Source organism: the organism of the source record quoted next, unplaced genomic scaffold (assembly GCF_019419815.1).
Source record: "Pyrus x bretschneideri cultivar Hongxiangsu unplaced genomic scaffold, Pyrus_bretschneideri_v1 Contig4, whole genome shotgun sequence".
Taxonomy (NCBI): domain Eukaryota; kingdom Viridiplantae; phylum Streptophyta; class Magnoliopsida; order Rosales; family Rosaceae; genus Pyrus; species Pyrus x bretschneideri.
The window spans coordinates 13214031-13238469 of NW_025999723.1; the positions used below are offsets into that span (position 1 = coordinate 13214031).

Genomic DNA, 24439 nt, shown 5'->3' on the forward strand with positions numbered 1-24439 from the left:
GTCAGTATAAAGTATAAAGACTAAAGTGAAATTTGATGAAGAGTATAAGTGTCATAGCTAAAAATAAGACTTCTTTCGATGCAATGAAAATTGAGTGTTGCTAGATCAAATGTTCATGTACAAATAAAAGAGAGAAATGATAATTACACATCATTTTTCTTGTCCTCCACACCCTTATTTATTTTTGGTATTTAGATTGAATTAATTAAACATAAACTATAAATAAGATTAAACAAGAATGTATAAAAATAAAAAATAAAAATAAAATAATGTATTGTTATCATTTTTCATATATAAAATTTTAAAATTAGCATTAACTTTTAATGTTGCCTAGAGAATACAAGAGTCACATAAAAGAAAGCTTCAATGTTTCGAAGACTTATCGAATTACGTGCGTAATGACATTAAAGAACAACAACACTTGGGATAAAACCGATGTAGTTTTTTGTGAAATACTCATTAAAATCCACCACAAGTTACACACACCTTCGTAATGATGGCAACTAACTACTTTACTAAATGGGTAGAAGCCTCAGCTGTAAAAATCAAGCTAGTGTGAGATTGTAAAACTTCAAAAAAAAAAAAATAATAAATAATAAATAAAACTTATTAAAAAATCTGAAACATGAAATATATTTGGTAAAACAACAAAAATAAATAAAATTTTAAATTGCTGTCAATAACAGTAAATACATAAAAAAACAGAAGCACCTGATTTGAAAAGCATTATCACAGAGAGGGTATTTTTTGAGGCTCCAAATTTGGGAGAAGTCATTTCAGGAAGGTGGGCTTTATAGGTCAGAGAGTAAATTGACGCGCCAACAGTTCGCGCGTGATTTGCAGTTTCAAGTTCCGAAAGGGCCATGGATATTGACTATGATAGCTGAACTCAAGTATATTGATTTAGTGATAAACCACATAAAACACCATAAGTATTTCTTTCTCTCTGAAGTATTTCACAACTTACCACATAAGTACTTCTTTCTCTCTGAAATACTTCACAACTTACACGTAAGTATTTCTTCCTCGTATCCTTCATTATCAAATTAGTTTCACTGGTCGCGCATAATTCTTGAACACGTTCTTGCACGAGCTTTCTCTCTCTAGCTTTTCTCTCCATCTCAGTTTCCACCCTCTCTTTCCTATTCTGCATTGCTTGTTTTGATACGGAAATTTTCTGGTGTGCCCAAACCAAACCCCCTCCTCTCTTTTTCATCTCTCTCTCTCTCTCTCTCTCTCTCGCTCGCCTTTTCAACAAAGCATTATTCGATTTCGTCTTGACCTCTCTTTTTTTCAACACCCCTATCTCTGTTTTCCCATTTTTCTTTCACAGCTTTCCTTCTCACAATCTCAGTTTTCAGGTTTCTTTTTGCTCTGCTTCTCTCTGGAAAAAGAAGGCAATTAGAAATGAAGGTCTGGAATCTGAAACCCTCCCCACTTTTGAATTTTCTGAATATTCATTACTTTTGCAGTCAAGATTTCCCCCTTGGGTTTTGATTCTTCTGATAACTTTTTTGGGTTTTTTTTCTCCTCAATCTTTTTTCCCTTTTGTTTTTAAGGAGCTTTAGGCATGATTGTTGATGGGTTTTGATTAAAATCTTATCAGTTTTAGAAGCTTAATTAGTCAGATGGTTCCTAATTAAGCACACAAGTCTCGATCTTGAAAGGGTCAAAAATTCTGCTTTTGGTTATTGTAGTTTTGGAGTTTCCATGAAAGAATTCTTCAGATTTGGAAGGTGTTTGTGTGATTCTAATCAGATCACTTGGTGTTTGTGTTTTGTTGTTGCAGAAGTTTGTACTGAAGTTGGATTTGCCTGATGACAAAGCCAAGCAGAAGGCTCTCAAGACAGTCTCTACTCTTTCTGGTACAAAGATATCATTATTTTACTAGATTGAATCAAGCTTCTTAATTTGGACCAAATTCATGATGTTAATTAATAATTGGTAGAAATATACTTAAATCTTTACCTTATTAATGTCATCTGTAATTGTTTGGATGGAAAGTAGTGGTTGGAAGATTCCTCCACTTTAGTTTCCTAAAGAAACAAGAGATGGGAATGCACGATTTTGTATAAAAAACAAATAAGTTATCTTTTTTGTTATTGTTCATATATGACAACTTAATTGGTTGAAAAAACAAACAGAAAGATGATGAAAGAAAGAGAAACAGATAAAATTCTTCAAACAAGGCTCTTTATTTGAATAATTTCGGAGAAGATGACAGCTAGCTAGCGGTGTAGTTTGCAGACGTATGCACTATAATTTGTGATTCAATTTCAAGGGGTTGAAATGTACTAGAAGTCTTACAAGTAATATACGTAATAAATTGGGTTAATGTCCTAAGATGAACTCTACGAGAACAAAAACCTCGTTTGGAACAAAAGGGTAAAAGCTCCTTTGATTAGGAATATACGTAATGAATTGGATTAATGTTTGTCTCTTTTTTTTTGTTTTTCAATTTGAAGGGTGAAATGTGTACTAAAAATTTACAAGTAATGAATGCATGAGCATGTCGAGCATAAATTCAAGCATTGATGATGAAGAAGCTTGCCGTTTGTTGTCGGAGTTGGTTATCCATGTTGCCTTCGGAGTTCTGTATAAAAGAAATATATTAGTAATGAATGGGTTTATTTTGGAAAACAATCTGTGTATGGTTTCTGCATGGTTTAGAGTTGCTAGTTTGCTCTGTCAGCAAGTTGATCGTATGTTACCACAAAATATAGGGTTCATATGGATCAATTCTTCTTGAGATAGTAGAGATGAAAACAGAGTTGAATAATTGAAATTCTCAATTAATTGTTTTGACTCTGCAATTTGTAGGCATCGATTCTATTGCCATGGACATGAAGGATAAGAAATTAACACTGATCGGAAGCGTGGACCCAGTGACTGTAGTGAGCAAGTTGCGCAAATACTGGCAAACACATATAATCTCAGTAGGACCAGCAGTAGAGCCTAAGAAAGAGGAACCAAAGAAGGAAGAACCCAAGAAAGATGAACCGAAGAAAGAAGAAGAAAAGAAAGAAGAAGAGGCGAAGAAGGAGGAGGCCAAGAAAGAAGAACCGAAGAAAGAAGAAGCGAAGAAGGAGGAGCCAAAGAAAGAAGAAGAGAAGAAGAAAGAGCCAGACCCCGTCTTAGAGCTCGTCAAGGCGTACAAAGCGTACAACCCCCACATGACTACATATTACCATGTGCAAAGCATGGAAGAGAATCCAAATTCTTGCGTTATTTGCTGAGCAAGCAAGCTTCTCGAACCCTGAGGTACTGAAATCTTCCCAATGCCAATAGGAGGCCAAAATCCCAAGAAAGTAGGAGCTGCATTTGTATATATAACATGGTCTTTGCCTCGTTGGAATGTTGCAAAACACTAGTAATGTGTGTAGAGCAAATAAATGTATTTTAGTGTTCTCTCTTAGTCTTATTACGGTTTGTAATGCCTCTCTTGGGAGCTTGAGCTCGCCAATTTGGTAATTTTTTTTACTGTGGTAAAAGAAAATGGAAAACTTCATTTTCTTTGGTTTTGTGGTTGGTTTTTTGTAGGGCACAGGTGAATTAAATAAAAGCATAGGTAACTCTGATTTTCTCAAGTTTGCATGGTGTGCCATGTGATGTGAGTGTATTCCTTTCAGTGTTTCTTTGTCTTTGTCCGTGAGCATACATGTGTATATGAACTGAAGGCTCATGGAGTCATGGTCCTCCACAGACGAGGATCCTCTCCGGATCCTCTTTGTGAGGTTCTTAGGGATTCTCACATCCTATTCATTTATCGTACATCATATGGTCAAAAATCATTAGGTACTATTTGTGTTTAATTTTAAATAAATGATTTTTGACCATATCATGTATGATGAACGGATAGTGACACATCCCGGCCCGGGATCTACCACATCCTAGGCCCGCTCCACCACCATAGCACAATATTGTACGCTTTGGGTCTCCATTACTCCCTCACGGTTTTGTTTCTGGGAACTCACACGAGAACTTCTCAATGGATCATCCATCATGGGAGTGTTCTCGGGCGCTACTTGCTTAACTTCAGAGTTCTCATGGAACCCGAACCTAGTGAGCTCCCAAAAGGCTTTGTGCTGCGTAGGGATGAGAATATACATATAAAGCTTACAGGATCCACTCCCTAGACGATGTGGAATGTTACAGATATAATGTGAGGATCCGGATGAGATACAAATCCCTCCTCGTTACCATTGTTTTCTGCCTGTCATTGATGTTTCTATTTTATATATAAGCTGCTTCTACAGCTGATGGGATCATGCGTGCATGGTCCCAAGGATTCACTTGTCAATCTAGTAATTATATTTTCCTTTTACTTGGTCCCTATTAGTGTAGTAGTAGTGCCACTTGATTGGATGGTATAAGTTAGCTGATGGAGTTTTCTGCTTGAAGAATCATGGTTGGGTTGGTTGTTTCCAAATCCTTTTCAAGCTCTTCCAGCTACTTGTTTTAAAGTAGGTGTATTCAAAACTCAACTCCCTATTTATGTAATGCATGAGAAATTTTCGAGATTAAGAGTCATGATGTTATTATTAATTACGTATTATAATATGAATAGATGAAATGTTTTATGTTTTATGGAGTAGAGCATTAGGGTTTCGAACTTTGAGTTTAGGGTCTAGGGTTATGACACACAAATGCATGGTAACACTTGTTAATAATGAGACGATTTGCTTCAATTTTATACAAGGTAATTCAACAAACTTCCAAGAGTAGTACTTAAAAAGCATTTGAGGTTGTTTCATTTTATCATTGTTTAATGATAATTAAGCAAAAAGAACAATCCTTTGTTTATGGAATCCACATGAAGAGCCTAATTATTAATTTTCAATAACTAATCATATACTAATTGATAATTAACGACAGGCATGTGATGCTAAGAAGAATAATTTTATTCCTCATACCTGTTCTCGCCCTATGAAGTGGCAACAGATATATGCACAATCTATGACCGTACAAATATTCTTTTGACAAATAATTCTTGAATTTTAAGGTAAATTAAAAAAAAATGCATAGAGGAGATAGATACTGAACATTCAACAACATAGTGTGTATCGAAGACAATCAAAGATTCCATTACCACGTTTCAAAGCAAAACTATTTGTTGCAGTGGGTCTGCTCTTTTGCAACTCTTCTGTCAACCATTTTCTGTGGGTGGTTTCGGCGCAGATGGCTTCAAGTTGTAATGTTGTTTGTACAAAATTATGAATGAAAAGTCGATAGTTTATCGTTTAATTTTTTAATGTTGTAATAAAGCCGATAATCCTTCACCTACAGTCATGAATAAATATGGGGAAATAGGATCACCTTGACGTAAACCACGAGTCGAAGAGAAATTCGCAAAACAGTACCCCTGCATGAGAATTGAAAAGCCCACCGAAGTTACACACTTCACAACCAAGTTAATGAAAACCATCGAAAAATCCATCTTAATCATCATTTTCTTCAAGATACCCCACTCAACCCGATCGTATGCCTTGGCCATATCCAACTTCAAAATAACCTTCTTTCTCCCTTTCTTCCCCCGGACTTTCAAACAATGTATCGATTCAAAAGCCGCCAAAACATTATCATGAATCAAATGTTGAGGAATAAAAGCACTCTGAAATTCAGATATAACATACGGCAAAAGCCATTTCAACCCTGCTTTGGAAATGATCTTATACAGAACATTACATAAACTGATTGGTCGAAACTCAATTACTCTCGTGGGAGCCGCCACTTTAGGAATCAACGCAATCAATGTAGTATTAAGACTTGCAACATCACTATTACCATTCAAAACATCTAGGCACAGATTACTCACCTCATCACCCACCACATCCCAAGACTTTTGAAAAAATAATGCCGGCATACTGTCAGGCATTAGATATATATATATATATATATATGTATGTATGTATGTATGTATGTATGTATGTATGTATTGGAAGAATCTGAAAAGAGGTTAAGCTTGGTCATTGGGAAGTATCTGGAAGGTTTTGGAGCTTAAAATAGGTAACGCATGGAGTAATTCGAAAAATATTACAATTAGATCGAAAACAATAATTGGTGCACTTCAAATGTTTTCTTGCACAACCATGCATGCATTTTCTAATGACAGTATTTAAATGATGAGAACAACATATATGAAATAAGGTCACAACCATAGTGACATATTGGTCAATAAAATTTATCCTCCTAACGTAGTGTATTCCTTAAAAAAAAAAAAAAAAAAAAAAAACAAACAAACAAACACTTCTGCTAGGCATAAACATTTGTCTCCTAAAGTAGGAGTTTATCGCCTAAGATTTTGGGCAATGGAAATCCGTTGGCAAAGGTCGTCATGCAAAACAAATCGTTGGACATTTTACCCAACGAAAATTAATATCCATCAAGCAACAACACCTTCTCCGACAAACATTCGTCAGGCAAGCCCACATTGACCAAAGAGACCCAACGACAAATGTTTGGCTGACGAAATATTTTCCTTGCCAAATTTAAATTTTTGTGTTTTTTTAAAATAAAACCCTAATTTGCCCCACGAACAATTCGTCGGGCAAGCTTTATTAACAAAAAAATAAAATAAAAGATAAACCCTTAACCCAACGATTGATGTTGCATGGGGCGCTTATTCCAAATGAGGGCTCCTATCGATTGGTTCAATATTCCATGCCGGAATCCCGCACGCCTATGTTCTGAGTTGTGTTCAACCCTCATTCTTCCGTCATCTCTTATGAGGGTTCCGTCATCCCTTATGTGCGGTGCCTATTGCGCGTTCTAGGCATCTGAAGAAAAAATTGTAAACAATTTCTGAAATTTCTAAGCTTTTTAAAATAGTTTTAATATTTCATACAAATTTATAATATTTCCAGAATTTATTATATTACTTCAAAAAAAATTATATATAAAAAATTTATCCTACTAATTTATAATATATCTAAAAATTATAGTTAATATTTTCTAAAAGTTTGTACTAGTCCTTCTCACCTCCCCCAAACCCATCATTCCCACCCTACCCGTCCTAAACGTACCCCCCTAACCAGTCTTCCTCCTCAACACGTTCCCTCTCCCCCTACCCCATAACCTGTCCCTCTTCTCAACACGTCCCTCATACCCGCACCTCCACGCCGCCCCTTCCCCAACGCGTACCCCCTTTCTTCAACCCCTCAAATCATCCCCCACCCTCCTAAACTCGTCCTTCACCAATCTCCCCAATTTTTTCCAACCCAAATTTTCGTAAAAATTATAACCTACAAATCACAAATGCACAATATATATCATACATTCACAATATAAATCACAAGCGTGGATGCAAATTTCTTCCTCCATCTTCTTGGACAAAATTGTACTTACAAAACAATTAACACCTTAGGTTCAAGGCCAAGAGCCTCACGCGCTCACGATGAATTTGGGGAGGGGGGGCTTTGGCCGAAGAACCTCTGATGCCAAAGTTAGAATTTAGAGAGAAAACTATTTAGAGAGGTTTTGTAATTTTGCAAGAGTATCAACCTAGGTTTTTAGAGAAAAGTGGGTCATATTTATAGGGCATGGCTGGTCCTCTTTGGAGAAAGAGTGGCTGGCCCTTTATGTGTTTTTTGGGTGTTATTTAGTGATTTAATTAGCAATTAATATATTGATTAGGAATAAATATATTAATTGGCTAATTAACATGATAAAAGGAATGTTTTTGAGAGGTTATGTAATTTATGTGGAATATTTTGTAAGTTATGGAATGATAGCTTAGCTAAAAAGGGGAAAAAGTGGTAAAAAAAATATATGGAATGAGATAGGTTTCAGGAACTACCTTGTAAGAGGGATTTGATGAGATGGATTTTGAATTGTTACCTTGCTTGGGCATTTTTGACTTGGTTGAAGGATGATTGTCTGCTGCTCGCGCGTAGGAAACCTATTGCACCTCAAGGGTATTTTTGTCCTCTCCTATCCAAAAATCCACGTGTTGCCTTGTGATTATTTTTGGCTCCACAAATGCCCCTACACCTGTTGGGCTGTTCGCGGAAAAGGCAACAGGTGTGGAGATTTTCTTGCCTTAGGAAACTTTGAATTGTTTCCTATTTTGATGATGATTCTCTCTTTTAATAGGAAATTAGATCCTTCTAGGAAAAGGAAATAAATTTCTCTCAAAGCCTATTAAATCAACTTTGGAGAGCAATTTACTTTACCCTACAAGAGAGAGAGAGAGAGAGAGAGCTTAGATAATATTTGTTCCCCCTCCTCTAGCAATCTTCTATATCTTGCCCGTGCAAAGGATTGTCTTTCGTTGCTTGCTTCATCCTCTCATTGCTTCTAGTTAAGAAAAATTTAATTTCCTTGTCTTCATAATTTTTTTGGAAGCCTCGGGGCTTGAAATTTGGCTCGACAGAAGTCGATCAAAATAGGAAACAATTCAAAGTTTCCTAAGGCAAGAAAATCTCTACACCTGTTGCCTTTTCCGCGAACAGCCCAACAGGTGTGGGGGCATTTGTGGAGCCAAAAATAATCACAAGGCAACACGTGGATTTCTGGATAGGAGAGGACAAAAATACCCCTGAGGTACAAAAGGTTTCCTATGCGCGAGCAGCAGACAATCATCCTTCAACCAAGTCAAAAATGCCCAAGAAAGGTAACAATTCAAAATCCATCTCATCAAATCCCTCTTACAAGGTAGTTCCTGAAACCTATCTCATTCCATATATTTTTTTACCTCTTTTTCCTCTTTTTAGCTAAGCTATCATTCCATAACTTACAAAATATTCCACATAAATTACATAACCTCTCAAAAACATTCCTTTTATCATGTTAATTAGCCAATTAATATATTTATTCCTAATCAATATATTAATTGCTAATTAAATCACCAAATAACACCCAAAAAACACATAAAGGGCCAGCCACTCTTTCTCCAAAGAGGACCGGCCATGCCCTATAAATATGACCCACTTTTCTCTAAAAACCTAGGTTGATACTCTTGCAAAATTACAAAACCTCTCTAAATAGTTTTCTCTCTAAATTCGCCCTGATTTCAAATGCGCACTCCATTTTTTTTTTCCAAATTTAATCATTTTAGTTGAGTTTTACTAACAAGTCCCAATATTATGCTTAGGTGTGATTACTATCGGAGACTCCAGCTTCCCTCGCTTGAACGGCTTCGACTTCGCAAGTATCTATGAGTGGGTCTTTGCTTTTAAATATAATACATTTATTTAGTAATTTTGGAGAGCAATTTACTTTACCCTACAAGAGAGAGAGAGAGAGAGAGCTTAGATAATATTTGTTCCCCCTCCTCTAGTAATCTTCTATATCTTGCCCGTGCAAAGGATTGTCTTTCGTTGCTTGCTTCATCCTCTCATTGCTTCTAGTTAAGAAAAATTTAATTTCCTTGTCTTCATAATTTTTTTGGAAGCCTCGGGGCTTGAAATTTGGCTCGACAGAAGTCGAGGATTTGTGTATGCAAATTTCTTCCTCCTTCTTCTTGGACAAAATTGCACCTACAAAACAATTAACACCTTAGGGTCAAGGCCAAGAGCCTCACGCGCCTACGATGAATGGGGGGGCTTTGGCCAAAGGACCTCCGATGCCAAAGTTAGAATTTAGAGAGAAAAGTGTTTAGAGTGTTTTTGGAATTTTGCAAGAGTATCAACCTAGGTTTTTAGAGAAAAGTGGGTCATATTTATAGGGCATGGCCGGTCCTCTTTGGAGAAAGAGTGGCCGGCCCTTTATGTGTTTTTTGGGTGTTATTTGGTGATTTAATTAGGAATTAATATATTGATTAGGAATAAATATATTAATTGGCTAATTAACATGATAAAAGGAATCTTTTTGGGAGGTTATGTAATTTATGTGGAATATTTTGTAAGTTATGGAATGATAGCTTAGCTAAAAAGGCGAAAAAGAGGTAAAAAAAATATATGGAACGAGATAGGTTTTGGGAACTACCTTGTAAGAGGGATTTGATGAGATGGATTTTGAATTGTTACGTTTCTTGGGCATTTTTGACTTGGTTGAAGGATGATTACCCACTGCTCGCTCGTAGGAAACACGTTGTACCTCAAGGGTATTTTTGTCTTCTCATGTCCAGAAATCCACGTGTTGCCTTGTGATTATTTTTGGCTTCACAACAAGCACACAATGTAATCATAAATTCAAACATAGGACTCACAACTTCGAAATGATTGAGAAATAATATCATTCCTTTGTGGGAGTTTAGAGTTGGAGAGATTGTCGAAAGAGATAGCAAGTGTGAGAGCTAAGGAGGGATTTTGGAGCTGATTTTGCAGTGGGGGATTTTGTGGAGAGAGATAGAATTGAAAGTTGTTGCAAATGGAGAGATCTCGGCTTGATAAAGAACATAAGGCCTTTCACTACTACATTTAACACTTCTTGTGACGAAGCAAAGTTCGTCGTGCAAAGACATGTTCCGTCTTTTAATGATTAACACAACGAAAGCTTGGTTGCAAAGTTGTCGTCGTGCAAATCTTGTGAAAAAAGTGTTTGTATGTTGAATGAAATGTTGTTCCTCGCGCAAGGGTTCTTGCACAACGAAGCTTTGCTTCATCGCATAAAATATAGGGAATGAAGCTTGTCGTCACGCAGATAACAATGGTACAAAATCATCTTCATCAAGTAAACCTTTTTGCAACAAAATTCAAGTAATTTATTATTTAATTATGAAATTTTCGTCGTTTACGAATCTGTGCGACGAATACCTTTCTTGCTTCTAATATTACGCGATGAAGGGCTTCCTCGCCCAAAGATTATTTTGTTTATTTTTTATTTTATTTTATTTTTCATCTTTTATTAAATTAAATATATTTAATTTGTTTGCAATTATTTAATTAAATTATAAACAATAATTAATAAATAAACTATTTATTTATACTATACATGTAAATGTACACACAAGTGAGAAAAATTTAAAATATCTGGGAAAAAAAAGCTACGCAAAACGTTCCGTGAAGTCTACTGTGTCGGCATTGGTATGCCAGGTCTCTTTCAGGTGAAGGGTTGGGAGCTCGATGATGGAGGAGAAGTTGGTGGGAGACTTATGTTGCACAACTACATAGTCTGCAAGATATGAGACTTCTTACCCACATAGGCCGCCATCGTTTTCTCCTGGGCCGCAATGTAAACATCCTGGGCTGCAAACTTCTACTTCAGGTCTGCCACTTCTTGTGTTAAAGTGGTGACTTGGCTCGTGACTTTTTTGGAAGATGAGGCATCAATGAGCCAAAGTCGGGCATTCCTTATCCCCCAACAAACCTTACCAAGCCTCCGACTAAGTGTATGAACCAGGGTCTCAATTAGTATATGAAACCCTGCATCCTTGGTCAGAGTCACTTCCTCCAATGGGGTCTTTAGGGAAAGTTGCAATGCCACCTCCTAGAGAACAACCTTGCCCTTCTCTAGCATCGTCGCTTGTAATAATAAGAAAAAGCATATTAATAATTAATTAAAATTTAATTAACTTTTATGCTAATTACAAGTTTAAGAATAATAAGAATTAAATATACTTACATGTAGCTGCTCAGTTGTGTGGCATCCCACATCGCCTAAGGGAGTGATCCTTATATGTATATTCCCATCTCTACCTAGCACGAGGCCTTTTGGGAGCTCACTGGCTTCGGGTTCCATGGGAACTCCGAAGTTAAGCGAGAAGGGGGCTAGAGTAATCCCATGATGGGTGACCCACTGGGAAGTTGCTCGTGAGTTCCCAAAAAACAAAACCGTGAGGGAATGGTAAGCCCAAAGCGGACAATATTGTGCTACGGTGGTGGAGCGGGCCCGGGAAGTGATCCACCCCGGGCCGGGATGTGACAGTTGTCTCATCCCCAGGTCGAACATAATCGTCTTTAAACATGTCGATCTCGCGGAATTTGGAACCCGACCGGTGAAAAGGTATCTTCTTCAATCGATTGATCTTGTTGGCCTTGGCTCTCTTCTATAACACAAAATCAACATATTAGTTCAGTCCATTTTCAAATGGATTCGAAATCTTGGAATATATTCCTGGAATATTCTCTGGAAATTCCTAGCGTTGACTTTTTCGAAATTTTCTCGAAAACCCTCCTAGGCTAATTTTGACACCCCAGCCCTCTTTTTGACATCCATTAAGTGAAATTCCAAAGATTTAACGTAGTTAACCAGGTTGGCGCCTCAGTTGATTTTTTGGTTGACCATTGACTTTTCACAAAAATTTTCAAGGACCCTTCTTAGCGTATTTTGACGCCCTGATTTCAAATGCGCACTCCATTTTTTTTTTTCCAAATTTAATCATTTTAGTTGAGTTTTACTAACAGTTCCCAATATTATGCTTAGGTGTGATTACTATCGGAGACTCCAGCTTCCCTCGCTTGAACGGCTTCGACTTCGCAAGTATCTATGAGTGGGTCTTTGCTTTTAAATATAATACATTTATTTAGTTTCCATTTATGTATTTAATAAAAAAATTTCTACGTTACACTAGATTAGATTAACGTCTATAAGAATTAGTGCATCAACAAAATTTATGAAATGATTTTACGTCAAACGGGGCACATAGGTATGCATACTATAAAGGGTTCACTTAATTATATTTATGACCATGAATAGTACTATAATGACTAGAACTATTGTATTTTTGTGGCATGACCATATTCACGTTATATGCTCATCGTGTGCTATACTGGTGTTTGTACTCGCTCGATCAAGGGCCAAGCTTCACGTGTATGTTCATATCACACCACATGCTCACTTTGGATCCATTGTAGGTGTCAGTCCTGTCCTAGATTGCTATAGGCAATTAGGACTCATATGTGATGTGTATAGCACTAGTCTTCACGTGATTTTAGTATTACAGCATAAATCGTTATTACACTCATTCTTGCTCATGTCAGAATATCTTTGCATGAACTTGTGTGTCAGCATATGTTGATGAGCACTTGTTATGATATGTTTGTTTATGCGAGATTATGTGATTACCAAACGTTAGATGTTTATTTACGAAATGTTAAGGCATATTGAATTCTTGAGATATTGTAGGCTACAATAAGTATATTCATACTATACATACGTATATTTTGGAAACTATACTTGTTTTACGGTGAGGGGTTATTATGTTTTTGAAAATGTTTTTGCAAAGCTTTACTTTTAGGCCCACTCACCCTTAATTTTTTCACCCCTTCAAGTTTTAGTGGCAGAGCTTTTGTGTCGACGAGGATTCTTGGTAATCTAGGCATTGGAGATTACTTTCGATGGTATAATTCTCATTCTACTTTTACTGTACCTTACTTATGCTCTGACATCAAGTGTGAAATGGGTTCATTCCTGCTCACATACGCACTCTTCCATTTAGGCACTTTCAGTTTAAATTTATTCACATTTTCCACCTCACTACACTTCATGGCTTCGTCACCTTCTGGGTGACAGCCAACACAGCTCAATTTGGAGTCCAGGTGGACATTTCGGGTCCGAGTATGTAAAAAAAAAAAATATTAATAATATTACTAAGAAATTAATAAAATATTATTAGTATACGTACCAAATATTTCTTGTTCTGAAAATGCTTGCAAAGCCACTCTCAGTCCTTTAGGCACTTTTCTAACTCGGAAAGGCCTCCCCAAGGAGAGCGGCCTCTTGACCATCATAGGGCTCAAAAAACTTGTGGAGGTCGCTCTTCCACTGCTTGTATTGGGTTGTGAACTGCTCGTATATGTACGTGGCCATCTTCTCATCCATGTCGTCAATATTATAGTTTGTCTACAAATACAAAAATGTTGAAAAAATATTTGATAATATTAAAATATGATACTTTATTAATATTTTTATACTTTATTGAAAGGTGAATAAAAGTTGAGAATTTGGATACTTACCGACAAATGATGGTGTATCATTTTCTTCATTTCCTCTGACATTGCTTACTAAGAATCCCATCGCATAAGGCAATTGGTCCGGACTACTTGCCCTATGTCGTGGGCCAAGCTGCTACGTTGCTTTGTCATTGGGGTTGCCTAATGTTGCTTGTCAAATCCAACAATGATACGAGCATTGGTCGCGTGTATAACCTTCGCCGTCTTCAGATGTCGGCATGGACCATAAGTGTTTTTCTTGGCTGCAAAAAAAATTTAACAGGGTCAAACACAAACTTCAAATTCTACCAAAATTTTGACAGAATCTCCTTTATAAGTATAACATTTCCCAAAACCTGCAAACAATATTCCATATCCAACCAACAATTTCAACAGGTCAATGACACAATTTGGCACAAAACCAACATTCAGAGCAGGCAATCGATGATGATATTCAACATAAAATATTTAAACAATGAAAGCCTAACGAAATACAATATTTACTATATTTTACCTGCCTGGGATCCCTCTCATTCGATAGTAGATGCCGAAGCTAAGGGGTGTTGGGCATACGAGAACATCGGTGAGTCTAACGAATGCTAAGTGGAAGCGTCACAGAATACGTCGATGACTCGGGCACCCAAGAGCCAACTCGAGCAACCAGCATAAGGTCTACATTTGCTCAAGTAAGACGGCAGTAGTACGAAAAAATTGAAAGAAAAAATTTAAATAAGTTATGCAAAAAAAATATATTAAATATTAAACATTATCATATATTACATAATAAAAATAATTATTAATTTAATATATAAGAATTTACTGATAAGTCATCCAACATAGACTTTTTCAGGTCTTCTAGCACGTTTTTCAAAGATGCCCACTCTGTAGGACATTTGTTCTTTGCAATACTATTCCAATGTCATGCGCAAGCATGATGTGCGACTCCCTCTCAAATCCATTGAAATCATCGTAGTTGATTCGCCTTAGCCCATCATTATTGATCCCCCTTTTGGCCCGCCTAAACATTCTCTTGTTTTTTATGTCTATGGAAAATATAAAAATTTCATAATCAAACTAAGTAATTCATCCAATTTTATAATCATCCAGTAAATTTTCTCAAAAATAAAAATAAAACTATTAAATCCACAAAAAATTAGTATTACCTTTCCGAGATCCTTCTCCCTCACATCCTTTAGTTGGAGCTGCAGCAGAATCAGCCATCGTACAAAAAAATAAAACAAGAATTGTGATATGAGGGGTTTGGCGAGGAAGAAAACAAGGGGAACTTGAGGGTTTTGGGGAAAGTATGAGAGTAAAAGGGAAAGTGAATATGTGATTTTATAGAACTCGTGGGACCTTTGAGCGATGAAGGCTTCATCATGCAAAGCTTGCAGTAATTACGTCACCTTAAATGTCTCAACAAACCATTTTATAGCACTTTGCGCTACAAATTCTTCCTAGCACAAGATTTTAGCGAGACAATTGTTCATCGTGCGATATTTTGGCACCAATCATCACCAAGGTTTTTTCTCAACCTTTGAGCGACATACATTTAATTTCATTGTGCAATGAAGCACTTCGTCGCATAATACTTTAATAATTTTTTTTGTCAAGATGTTTTTGCACGACGAAATTTGGTGTGCAGTGTAAAGTTTGGTCGCGCAAATTATTTTTTCTATTAGTGTTTGCCTGACGAACCATTTCATCAGGCAAGGATCTTAATTTTTTAACATGAATCTAACTTAAAGTTTGCCCAAAGTACCATTCCGTAGGATAAAGGTTTCAAAAAAAAAAGTGGCCAAGTGAAATTTGGGCGAAAAAATTTGGTGGGAAATAACGTTTGCCTAACAAGACCTAAGCAATTTGTTGGGCAACCCCTAAATTTGGAGGGAAATTCTATTTCTTTGAAAAAAAAATTTGGGGCTTTCAGGCTTGCCCAATGAAATTTGTCCACTTTGCCCTATGAAATATATGATTTTCGTCGGACAAAGCTTAAAAATTAAAAGATCTCCACACTTTGATTTTTTTTTTTTTCGGTTGCAACGGTTAAACGATCATCAAATTTGATGATCAAGTATGTTCAATATAATGTTCTAAAAAACAGCTTAGGCGCTAGGCGGTGGTGACACGAGGCGTTTTCTTGCAAATCGGTTGGGGTCTAGGCGGGCGAGGCCGCCCTAGGCAGCTCTAGGCAGGTAGGAGGTTTTTTTTTTTTTTTTGAAACAAAAAAAAAAATCCTATCTACATTACTATATTTCCTTATTTTCCTCCAATTTTGCATTTTGTGTGGTTTAAAATTGAGAACTTATTGTACATGTGTCATCCTACAATACCTCTCACTATGGTTCTATGACATATATGCTTAATGTGTTTTTAAATTTTGGACTTGTTGGATACTCTTTTTGCATTTTATTATTCTTTTGTTATCTTATCCATGGATTTCGTACAAGTTTAATTTTTTGTAAGTGTCAATATGCACTTATTTACAAGATATACAAGAAATTTACCTAAATCCGCCTAGGCGCCCACCTAGACCCAGCCTAGCTGCCTAGGCGCTAGGCGCCAACCTGCCGCCCAACTAGCGCCTAACGTTTTTTAGAACCTTTGTTCAATATAGGTTTTAACCCTCAGTTAGCATCTTTGAAAAAATAACCCAAAACAAAGGTGATATAGCCATTAAGTCATGATGCTCAGTTTGTAATTGTCCAACCTTTTGCCCGGATCCCTACTCCCTGAAAGTTTATTTTTGGTGATTTTTTTCACTATGCGATCTTGTACTATATTCAAACAAGTTGAACTGTTTGGATCGTGGAAATTAATTTCGTATATTGCATATCCCTACGATGCATTTGATTCAAAACCAACACTTTTTTTCTGTAGTTCTATTAGGTGTGATGTATCATTTTGTGGTAATCACTATTGTAAATGTTTTTAATTCATGATCATATTTGTTTATTGTATTCTTCTAGGGTCAAGAAGTGTAGTTGTCAAAGTAATTAAAATTAAAATTGGATCTCAAATAACCGTTAAATATTGATTTTTCATTTCTAACCGTTGAAGATTTTGTCCCACTACCTAATCTCCAGATGTTTGTTTTTGGTGATTTTTGGCGTCTACAATCTCGTTGGATATACCAACTATATTGACAACTGGATGGTGGAAATTAATTTTCAAGACTGCAAAAATCCTCGAAGGATTTGAATGAAATTTGCCAAACATTTGCCGTCGAATTATGCATAGTTTGCTCGACGAATATAAACCCCCTATAGACTTTAACTGACTTAATAGTTTAGGATTTCGTCGGGCAAGACTTCTTTACCCGACGAATCTTTTGGATTCTGTCCAGCAAAGTGTCAATTTTATTTTAAGCACAATAAGATAAATGAGCTTTGAACTTAAAGAAAGTTAATAGAATATTTTATGGTAGTACTTAATAATATTTGATCAGTGAATGCTCGATCACTATCAGTATACTCATATACTTCCTTATAATCCTCTTTAATATCGCTTTCATTACTTGAATCATCGCTGCTATCTTCAAACAAGGAATTTCGTTGAATTGGTGGTAGGCACTCGAGGTCAATAGCTAATGCATCTATTTCAAGTGTGGGGACACCCGACATCTTAAATGGTGGTTGAATGATGTGGTTACTCTGTACTCTAGGAAGGTTTCAAGTAGTTGCGAATGAATTGTCTTGGTGAACATTTTGGTCACCATCGTCCTGCTCTGGGTTCGTCAAGTCCCTAATATTTCTCTTTAATATTAGGGCCTGTTTGTTTGACCTTCTTAAGTTTCATTGGACTAGACTGGCTTACTAGTCTAGTGTTTGGTGCAAGCAGGACAAAGTTTAATGAGACTAAGTTGGACTCATGTCGACTAAGTTCTTCACTGTGTGGTATTAGCAAGGCCCCTCAAAATGTTTGGGATTGCTAACCCCGTCTCCGAACTTGCGTTGTGTGCAACAGTGTCATCTACAAGCATGCCTCTCTGCAACTCCATTTGCCTCCATGCCCAGATCTTAAACCCAGATTTGAAACCCAACCCACCCATGCTCATATCCAAAACAAAAAACAAAACGAAAACAACAATCCCAATAAAAATTCTTCCCACTTCCCAGAAAATTCCGAGGCGTGAGAAACAGAGGTAGCAAAGTCCATGGCAATGGGTATCAAGGGGACAAAGCCTCTACATAATTTCAGCTTGCCGTGTGATGTGAAGTGGGTGATGTTGCTTGTCAGGAAGAGATGAAGTGCAGAGGCAGGAGGCGAAGAAGATGAAGTGAAAAGGCAGAGGATTTGCAATAAAAAATTAAGTGACAAAAATGGGAGAAAAGGGGAAAGGGGAGGGAGAGGCAGAGAAAAAAATGAATGAAGAGATGGGGGAGGATTCTAGAAAAATAGGGAAAAAGAAAGTAATAATAAAATATTAATTGATATATTAAATAATATATTAATAAATATAGATTAAAAAATATAATATTATAGTCCTGCTTCTTAGTCTGATACTGTATCAAACGCTTCACTAAGTCACTCCAGCTTAGTCTAGTCTAAGCCAGTCCAGTTTAGTCCCTGAAGCTAGTCTAGTCCGAGACAGTCCGGTGCAACAAACGCACCCTTATTGTACTATTTTCAAACCACCCCTCGCCTTTGGATCATCCTGGTAAAATACTTGTTTTACTATTTTGGCAAGGATGTAGGGATCATCCTCAAACCACCGAGTATTTGTTTTGACCAACAACAAGTACATATCTTGAATGAGACTATCTGTTTTGTCATTGTTCATATCACCCCAATGACATTTGAACAATATGACTTCATTGTGGTTTGTGTATAACAATTGAATCATACTTAAAAAGTTTTCCAGAAAATAAGTATTCTCATTTACCCCTAGGATGACATGCTAGTTGGAATACCTCTAGTAATGATCAAATCCCATTCAAAAGTATACTTTCTGTGTTGCGGTCACTCGACTATTTCGGATCACAAAAAATTCGACAACATCTCTCTAGGGTTCCCTAAGTGCACAACATAGATATTATAAACAAATATCTAGTATGCACTTGAAGAACATTACAGGAATACAACCAAATTTTTCACGAATGAAACTTAGCAATGTTCACCACACATACTAATGCACTCCCAAATTGTTCAAACTGGACAATTCAAGAATCCATTAGATCGTGGAGTCGCATACTGCGTCTACACACACATCCAACAGAATCTCAAACAAGTATAAGGATTTTGCGAATTTATTATACGAAGTTAATCAATATATTTAACTTCGTATAATGAAATTTTAATAAATTTCTACCACAATTTCCTAGACTAATGTTGTCCAAATTAAATTTGCCTAAGCTACATATATTTCAATAACACATGAACTCATAATGTCACATAACACACAATTTTAACATACATAGATATCACAATTAAACAAATTCAAACTTACTAATTTATAATTAACAGACAATACGTTCCTTTCCTTTAATTTACTTCCAATCCTATCACAAACCTACAACAATCAAAATTAATTAATCACACATTTAAGTAAAAAGTTATTCAACCATTAAAAAGAACTAACCTTAAATTAACTGGGAGAGGGAGAGATGGAGGAGTGGGTGTGAGTGTGGAGGGAGGGAGGGAGGGAGCAGAAAACAGTAGCGGCGATGGCAGCATGATGAAGAAGAGCGGCGAAAGAGGATTTTTACATAGACAACATTGAGCAAAGGTTTTGTCTGTGAATTTTTTACACGTCATTGTGGGCCTTTGCCCATTGGGCTGACGAATTGGGCATTCGAGCAACATTAATCTGGCGACGAATCTCAGTTTTATCGAGCAAACCTAAAGATATTCCGCGCCATTTTTTTTCTCTTGGCGCCAAAACATTGCCCGACGAATGTTACCTTGCCCTACAACCCTCTTCCATTGTGTAAAGTTTTGAGTAAACCTAAATGTTAACCAGTTTTGCCCTACCAATGAAAAAATTAGTCAAGTGCCCTAACTAGATAAAATTTTGTTCGTCGAGCAAAATTTTGTCAGATAAGCCCCAATTTCTGGTAGTGGTGGTGACACATCCGTACAAGCAAACTTTACATTATCTAATAAAAAGAGATCGATTATAGATGCCAATCTTTGTCAAATTGGCAACCATCATACCAATGTCGAAAGATGCTTAGTGCTTCAAAACTTTGATACACATATCTTTGTAGTGGAATGTCGTCATCGAATTTACGTATAAAAAATAACCATAATGGTTACGTTCTATATTGGCTGAAAAGGACCAAACACTAGCCTTATCAGCGACTTGTGTAATCTACATAAAAGTTGTGTACACCTTAAGCAATGATATATACAGTAGAACCAATGCTGCTGGAAACAAGTGTCGATATATTGTCATGATTCGTATAATACTGTTTACAATGTTCATTTATGTTTTAAGTGACTTATTTTAATAAAGGGAAATAATAATTTCCTTGGTTCTAATATTTGTTTATTTATTATTAATAAAAAAAATCAAATGTACAGGGATACAACATTGCAATTTGTGAATTTAGGGGGTGTATTCAATTGGGAATTGAGAGATTTTAATAGATTTATAGATCCAGGGATTTTTATAGAGTTTAACTGATTTGTAGAGATTTCATGTAAAATTTGATTCAATTCCCTCGAAATCTCATGAGGAGAGGTGAGATTTATGGATGCTTAAAATACATTACAAAATCTCTCTAATTCGCTCTCATTCCTCAACTTTTCCAAATTCTTTAAATTCAAATTCTAATTGTATACACCTGAAATGTTATAAACTTCTTTAAAATTCTAATTGAATACACCTGGATTTCTAAGGATTTTAATAAACTATCTTAAAATCTTGATTGAATACACATTGAATTTCAGAGAATCACTTAAAATCTTGATTAAATACCCCTGAATTCATTAAAAGAATTAAAAAATTTCAAAATCCCAATTGAATACATCACATTCCCCCCCTCCTCCCCTCTCCAAGCTACAATCCTGCATCGCAGCTGGCTACGCTCGACAATTTGTATACCATCAGCTGGAATATGACATGACCTTATCCCCCACTAACTTCACTTAATTAAAGAGACGTGTGACACTTTACAACTTCTGTAATGCCTTCGTTATCCACTCTTAATTTGCATCCAACGAACTATATCAGCCATGTCAGCAATCTATGCTTGTCTTCAGATTATAATTTGATGATGATCTCCTTTTATGATAAGGTTAATGTAAATACACTAAAAAGGTCATGATACATATTTATCACTTCAACGGTCTTGAGATTTTGGATATATTTTATTTTCGAAGTTATTTTTGTTTTTGACTAAAGTACGATATTTATTTCATCGAATAAGAGACTTAACAAAGATATATTCATGAACAATTCAACTCTAAAGGATTCTTACAAACTAGATCTAAAAATATTATAGTAATGATGACTAAATGCAAATAGTAAGCAGACTTTAAGCACTTCTAAGTTAGCCAATTTTGAAGAAACTATATTTAGGTTTCCTTTGTTTCTATGGATTTAGGTATTCTTGTTCAATTAGGTTTGCTTTATTTCACATTTTGAGTTTGCCTTATCTATTGTTTTCTTATAAATGCCTTTCATTAGTAATTATAACACAGTTAAAATTATTTAACAGGCAAACAACGCTAAAATAAGTAGAGAATCCATTTGGCTAGTATAAGTTTCATGTTCAGCATCACAAAGAAAACAACAGCACCTAGTTTTGGACGGCAAGAAAAAGTTAAACACAATATTTAAGATTGTGGGTTTGTGGTGCTAAGAGTACTGCGTTATGATTATGATTGTGCATGGACTTTTAGCCTAAATAATAATTTTAATGGATCTAAAGAAAACCATGTTAATTAATGGATAGAGGTTTCACTGAGAAAAAAAAGCGATAACTTTCGGCATAGGAACCAAAATCGAACATAAACATGTCCCGCCGTGGGTCACACCGTCTCGTCAAACCTTCACCTCATCAGCTACATGAAAATGACTTCAGATTTACGTCCCACTGTGTTCACATCAATCAACCCCCACTAAATAAAATTTAAAAACGCTCACACATAAATACGTATACATATACATTGTCTTTCACCTTCCACCTTCTACCTTCTACCTTCCAACAGTATGGTGAAAAATTCAGCCTTTGTAACAATGACACAGTGCACGTACGTTTCAACTCTCAAGTTTATATGCAATCATGCATGTAGTTTGATTCATTAATTTGACTAATACTTCTTAGTTTTGACAACATTTAAAAGTATTCAATAATTATTTAGAAATAAGATTACTAAGAGCTCGTTGGAGTGTTTTTTTTTGGGTTTTTTAAGGTAAAATTGGATTTCATTCAAACATTAACCAAACAAAAACATAATACCAAGAAGGTTGCCTCTGAAAAAAGAGACATCACATGCAAGACAAACTTAACCCACGTTTACAGACTCGACATGGTTACTTGGCGTCAACCATGATGGTTCCGTATCTACCCAAAACAATAACTCTGGACATTGCAAACTATACTGATCTTAAACGGAGTCACGCTATACACCTCGCTTAATACATGGGTCACCACCACCTGATTAGTTTGTAACATAGCAAGTATAACATCCACATACACTTCTTCCGCAACCAAGCAAACAACATCCTGAGCAAGCAACTGAACGGCTCTAATAGAATCTGTTTCAACTACCAGTGGCACTAATCGTAAGTCCAGTGTAAAGTCCAAACCTTGATTGCATGGAGCTCAATCGCAAGAACCGAGAGCAATGGAGGTGTCGGCATAGCAACAACACCTTTAAATTCTCCGTCAGCATCACGCACTATAGCATCTACTCCACGAGTGCCGTCGGCAACACCAACCGCTCCATCAACCTTCATTACATGGGTTGTTTCTTTAGAAAACATTTATATTTATAATCACCTTTGTTAGGATTGATTTTAGTACAAAAACGTTGAAACTTCTTTAAAAATACTCAAGTGCATTATGAGAAGGGGCTTGGAAGTGTTTTATGAAAAAGCATATGATAGGTGCTTCCCTGAAAAAACACTTTTATGACCTAGAAACAATTTTAATTTCCCTCTACAAAATGCAACCATAAGCACTTTTTAGTTATCATAATATGTTTTTATTCATTTAAGAAGCAATTTCAAACAAACTCTTTAAATAAGTGTATTATTAATAGAAAAAAAAATCTCTTATTAACATCTCAAAGTGTTGTTAATAATTATAAAGCGAGTCGTGTTAAATGTAGATTAAATGACAACAAAATTAGGGTTTTCAAGTACACAATCAAACCGAGCCTTGTAGTATATAGGCATTTGTAGAGAAATGCTAAGGAGACTCTACTCTCTCAAAACGAGACTTTTTAATGTCTCTCTGCCACCTCACAGTTCCACCTTCTAACAGTTTGATGAAAACTCTAACGTTTGTAAAAACCACGATGGGCAATCAAATATACGCAATCATGTGTATAAATGCAGTTTTCATTATTATTATTTTAATTCTTAGTGCTTGACAAAATTTAGAGTTTGTTCGACAATTCTATTTTTTAACAATATAGAAACAATAAGGGCCTTGAGATCGTTTATGTAGAAAACACTTAGAAAATTGCTAGTTGTAACATCTCACATCGTCTAGAGGAGTGGATCCTGTAAGCCTTATATGTATATTCTCATCTCTACCTAGCACAAGGCCTTTTGGGAGCTCACTAGCTTCAAGTTCCTTAGGAATTCCGAAGTTAAGCGAGTTGGGAGCGAGAGCATTCCCATGATGGATGACTGACTGGGAAGTTCTCGTGTGAGTTTCCAGAAACAAAACCGTGAGGGTGTGGTCGGGGCCCAAAGCGGACAATATCGTGCTACGGTGGTGGAGCGGATGGACCCCGGGCCTAGATGTGACAATTTGGTATTAGAGCCTAACCCTGGCTGTGGTGTGCCGACGAGGACGTCCCATATCGCCCAGGGGAGTGGATCCTATAAGCCTTATATGTATATTCTCATCTCTACCTAGCGCGAGGCTTTTTGGGAACTCACTGGCTTTGGGTTCCTTAGGAACTCCGAAGTTAAGCGAGTTGGGAGCGAGAGCATTCCCATGATGGGTGACCCACTGGAAAGTTCTAGTGTGAGTTTCCGGAAACAAAACCGTGAGGGTGTGGTCGGGGCCCAAAACGGACAATATCATGCTACGGTGATGGAGCGAGCCCAAGATGTGGACCCCAAACCAGGATGTGACACTAGTGGTCTTTGCATTAATTTTTATATTTGAAACATTTTCACTTTAATGCCACCTGTCATTTTTTTCACACAAAAATAAAAAGACATTTAATGTCATTTGGGATTGAAATCGAACATGTGTAATATCCTTGAAATTATATTTTTGAAAAATGATAAATAGAGTCTTTTAAAAGTGGAAATCTCTATGGATTTTTTTGTCGTTCCCATGTTTTTAGCATAATGTTTTATAATGTTGGCATGAGAATTGACGTTGAACAGTGAGCTGACAGAAGTTCATAAAGATTCCTACTTTGAGATAGACCCCTTAGCATTTCTCTATATTTTTAGTTTTTCATCTTCAATCCCAAGCCAAAAACATTAAAAG

At 36.3% G+C, this 24439-nt stretch overlaps 1 protein-coding gene and 1 long non-coding RNA gene across 2 annotated transcripts; one reads left to right on the forward strand and one right to left on the reverse strand.

Annotated features, from left to right (window-relative positions):
- The first annotated feature begins 1258 nt into the window (after nt 1–1258).
- Nucleotides 1259–3587, forward strand: LOC103956315 (heavy metal-associated isoprenylated plant protein 39). Its single transcript, XM_009368286.3, has 3 exons — nt 1259–1413; nt 1790–1865; nt 2821–3587. Exons 1-3 carry the CDS (start codon nt 1408–1410, stop codon nt 3234–3236), a joined length of 498 nt encoding a protein of 165 aa, XP_009366561.1. The 5' UTR covers nt 1259–1407; the 3' UTR covers nt 3237–3587.
- Nucleotides 3588–11684: 8097 nt separating this feature from the next.
- LOC125468673 lies at nt 11685–15253 on the reverse strand. The gene is made up of 5 exons (XR_007251062.1): nt 14975–15253; nt 14326–14854; nt 13836–14074; nt 13505–13722; nt 11685–11926 (listed from the first exon to the last, which is right to left on the reverse strand). It is a non-coding gene; the product is annotated as an uncharacterized LOC125468673 (long non-coding RNA).
- Between the last annotated feature and the right edge of the window lie 9186 nt (nt 15254–24439).

Coding starts and splice junctions, on each gene's coding strand:
- LOC103956315 (XM_009368286.3), top strand. Junction 1,866..2,820: donor GACAGTCTCTACTCTTTCTG/GTACAAAGATAT, acceptor TGCAATTTGTAG/GCATCGATTCTATTGCCATG.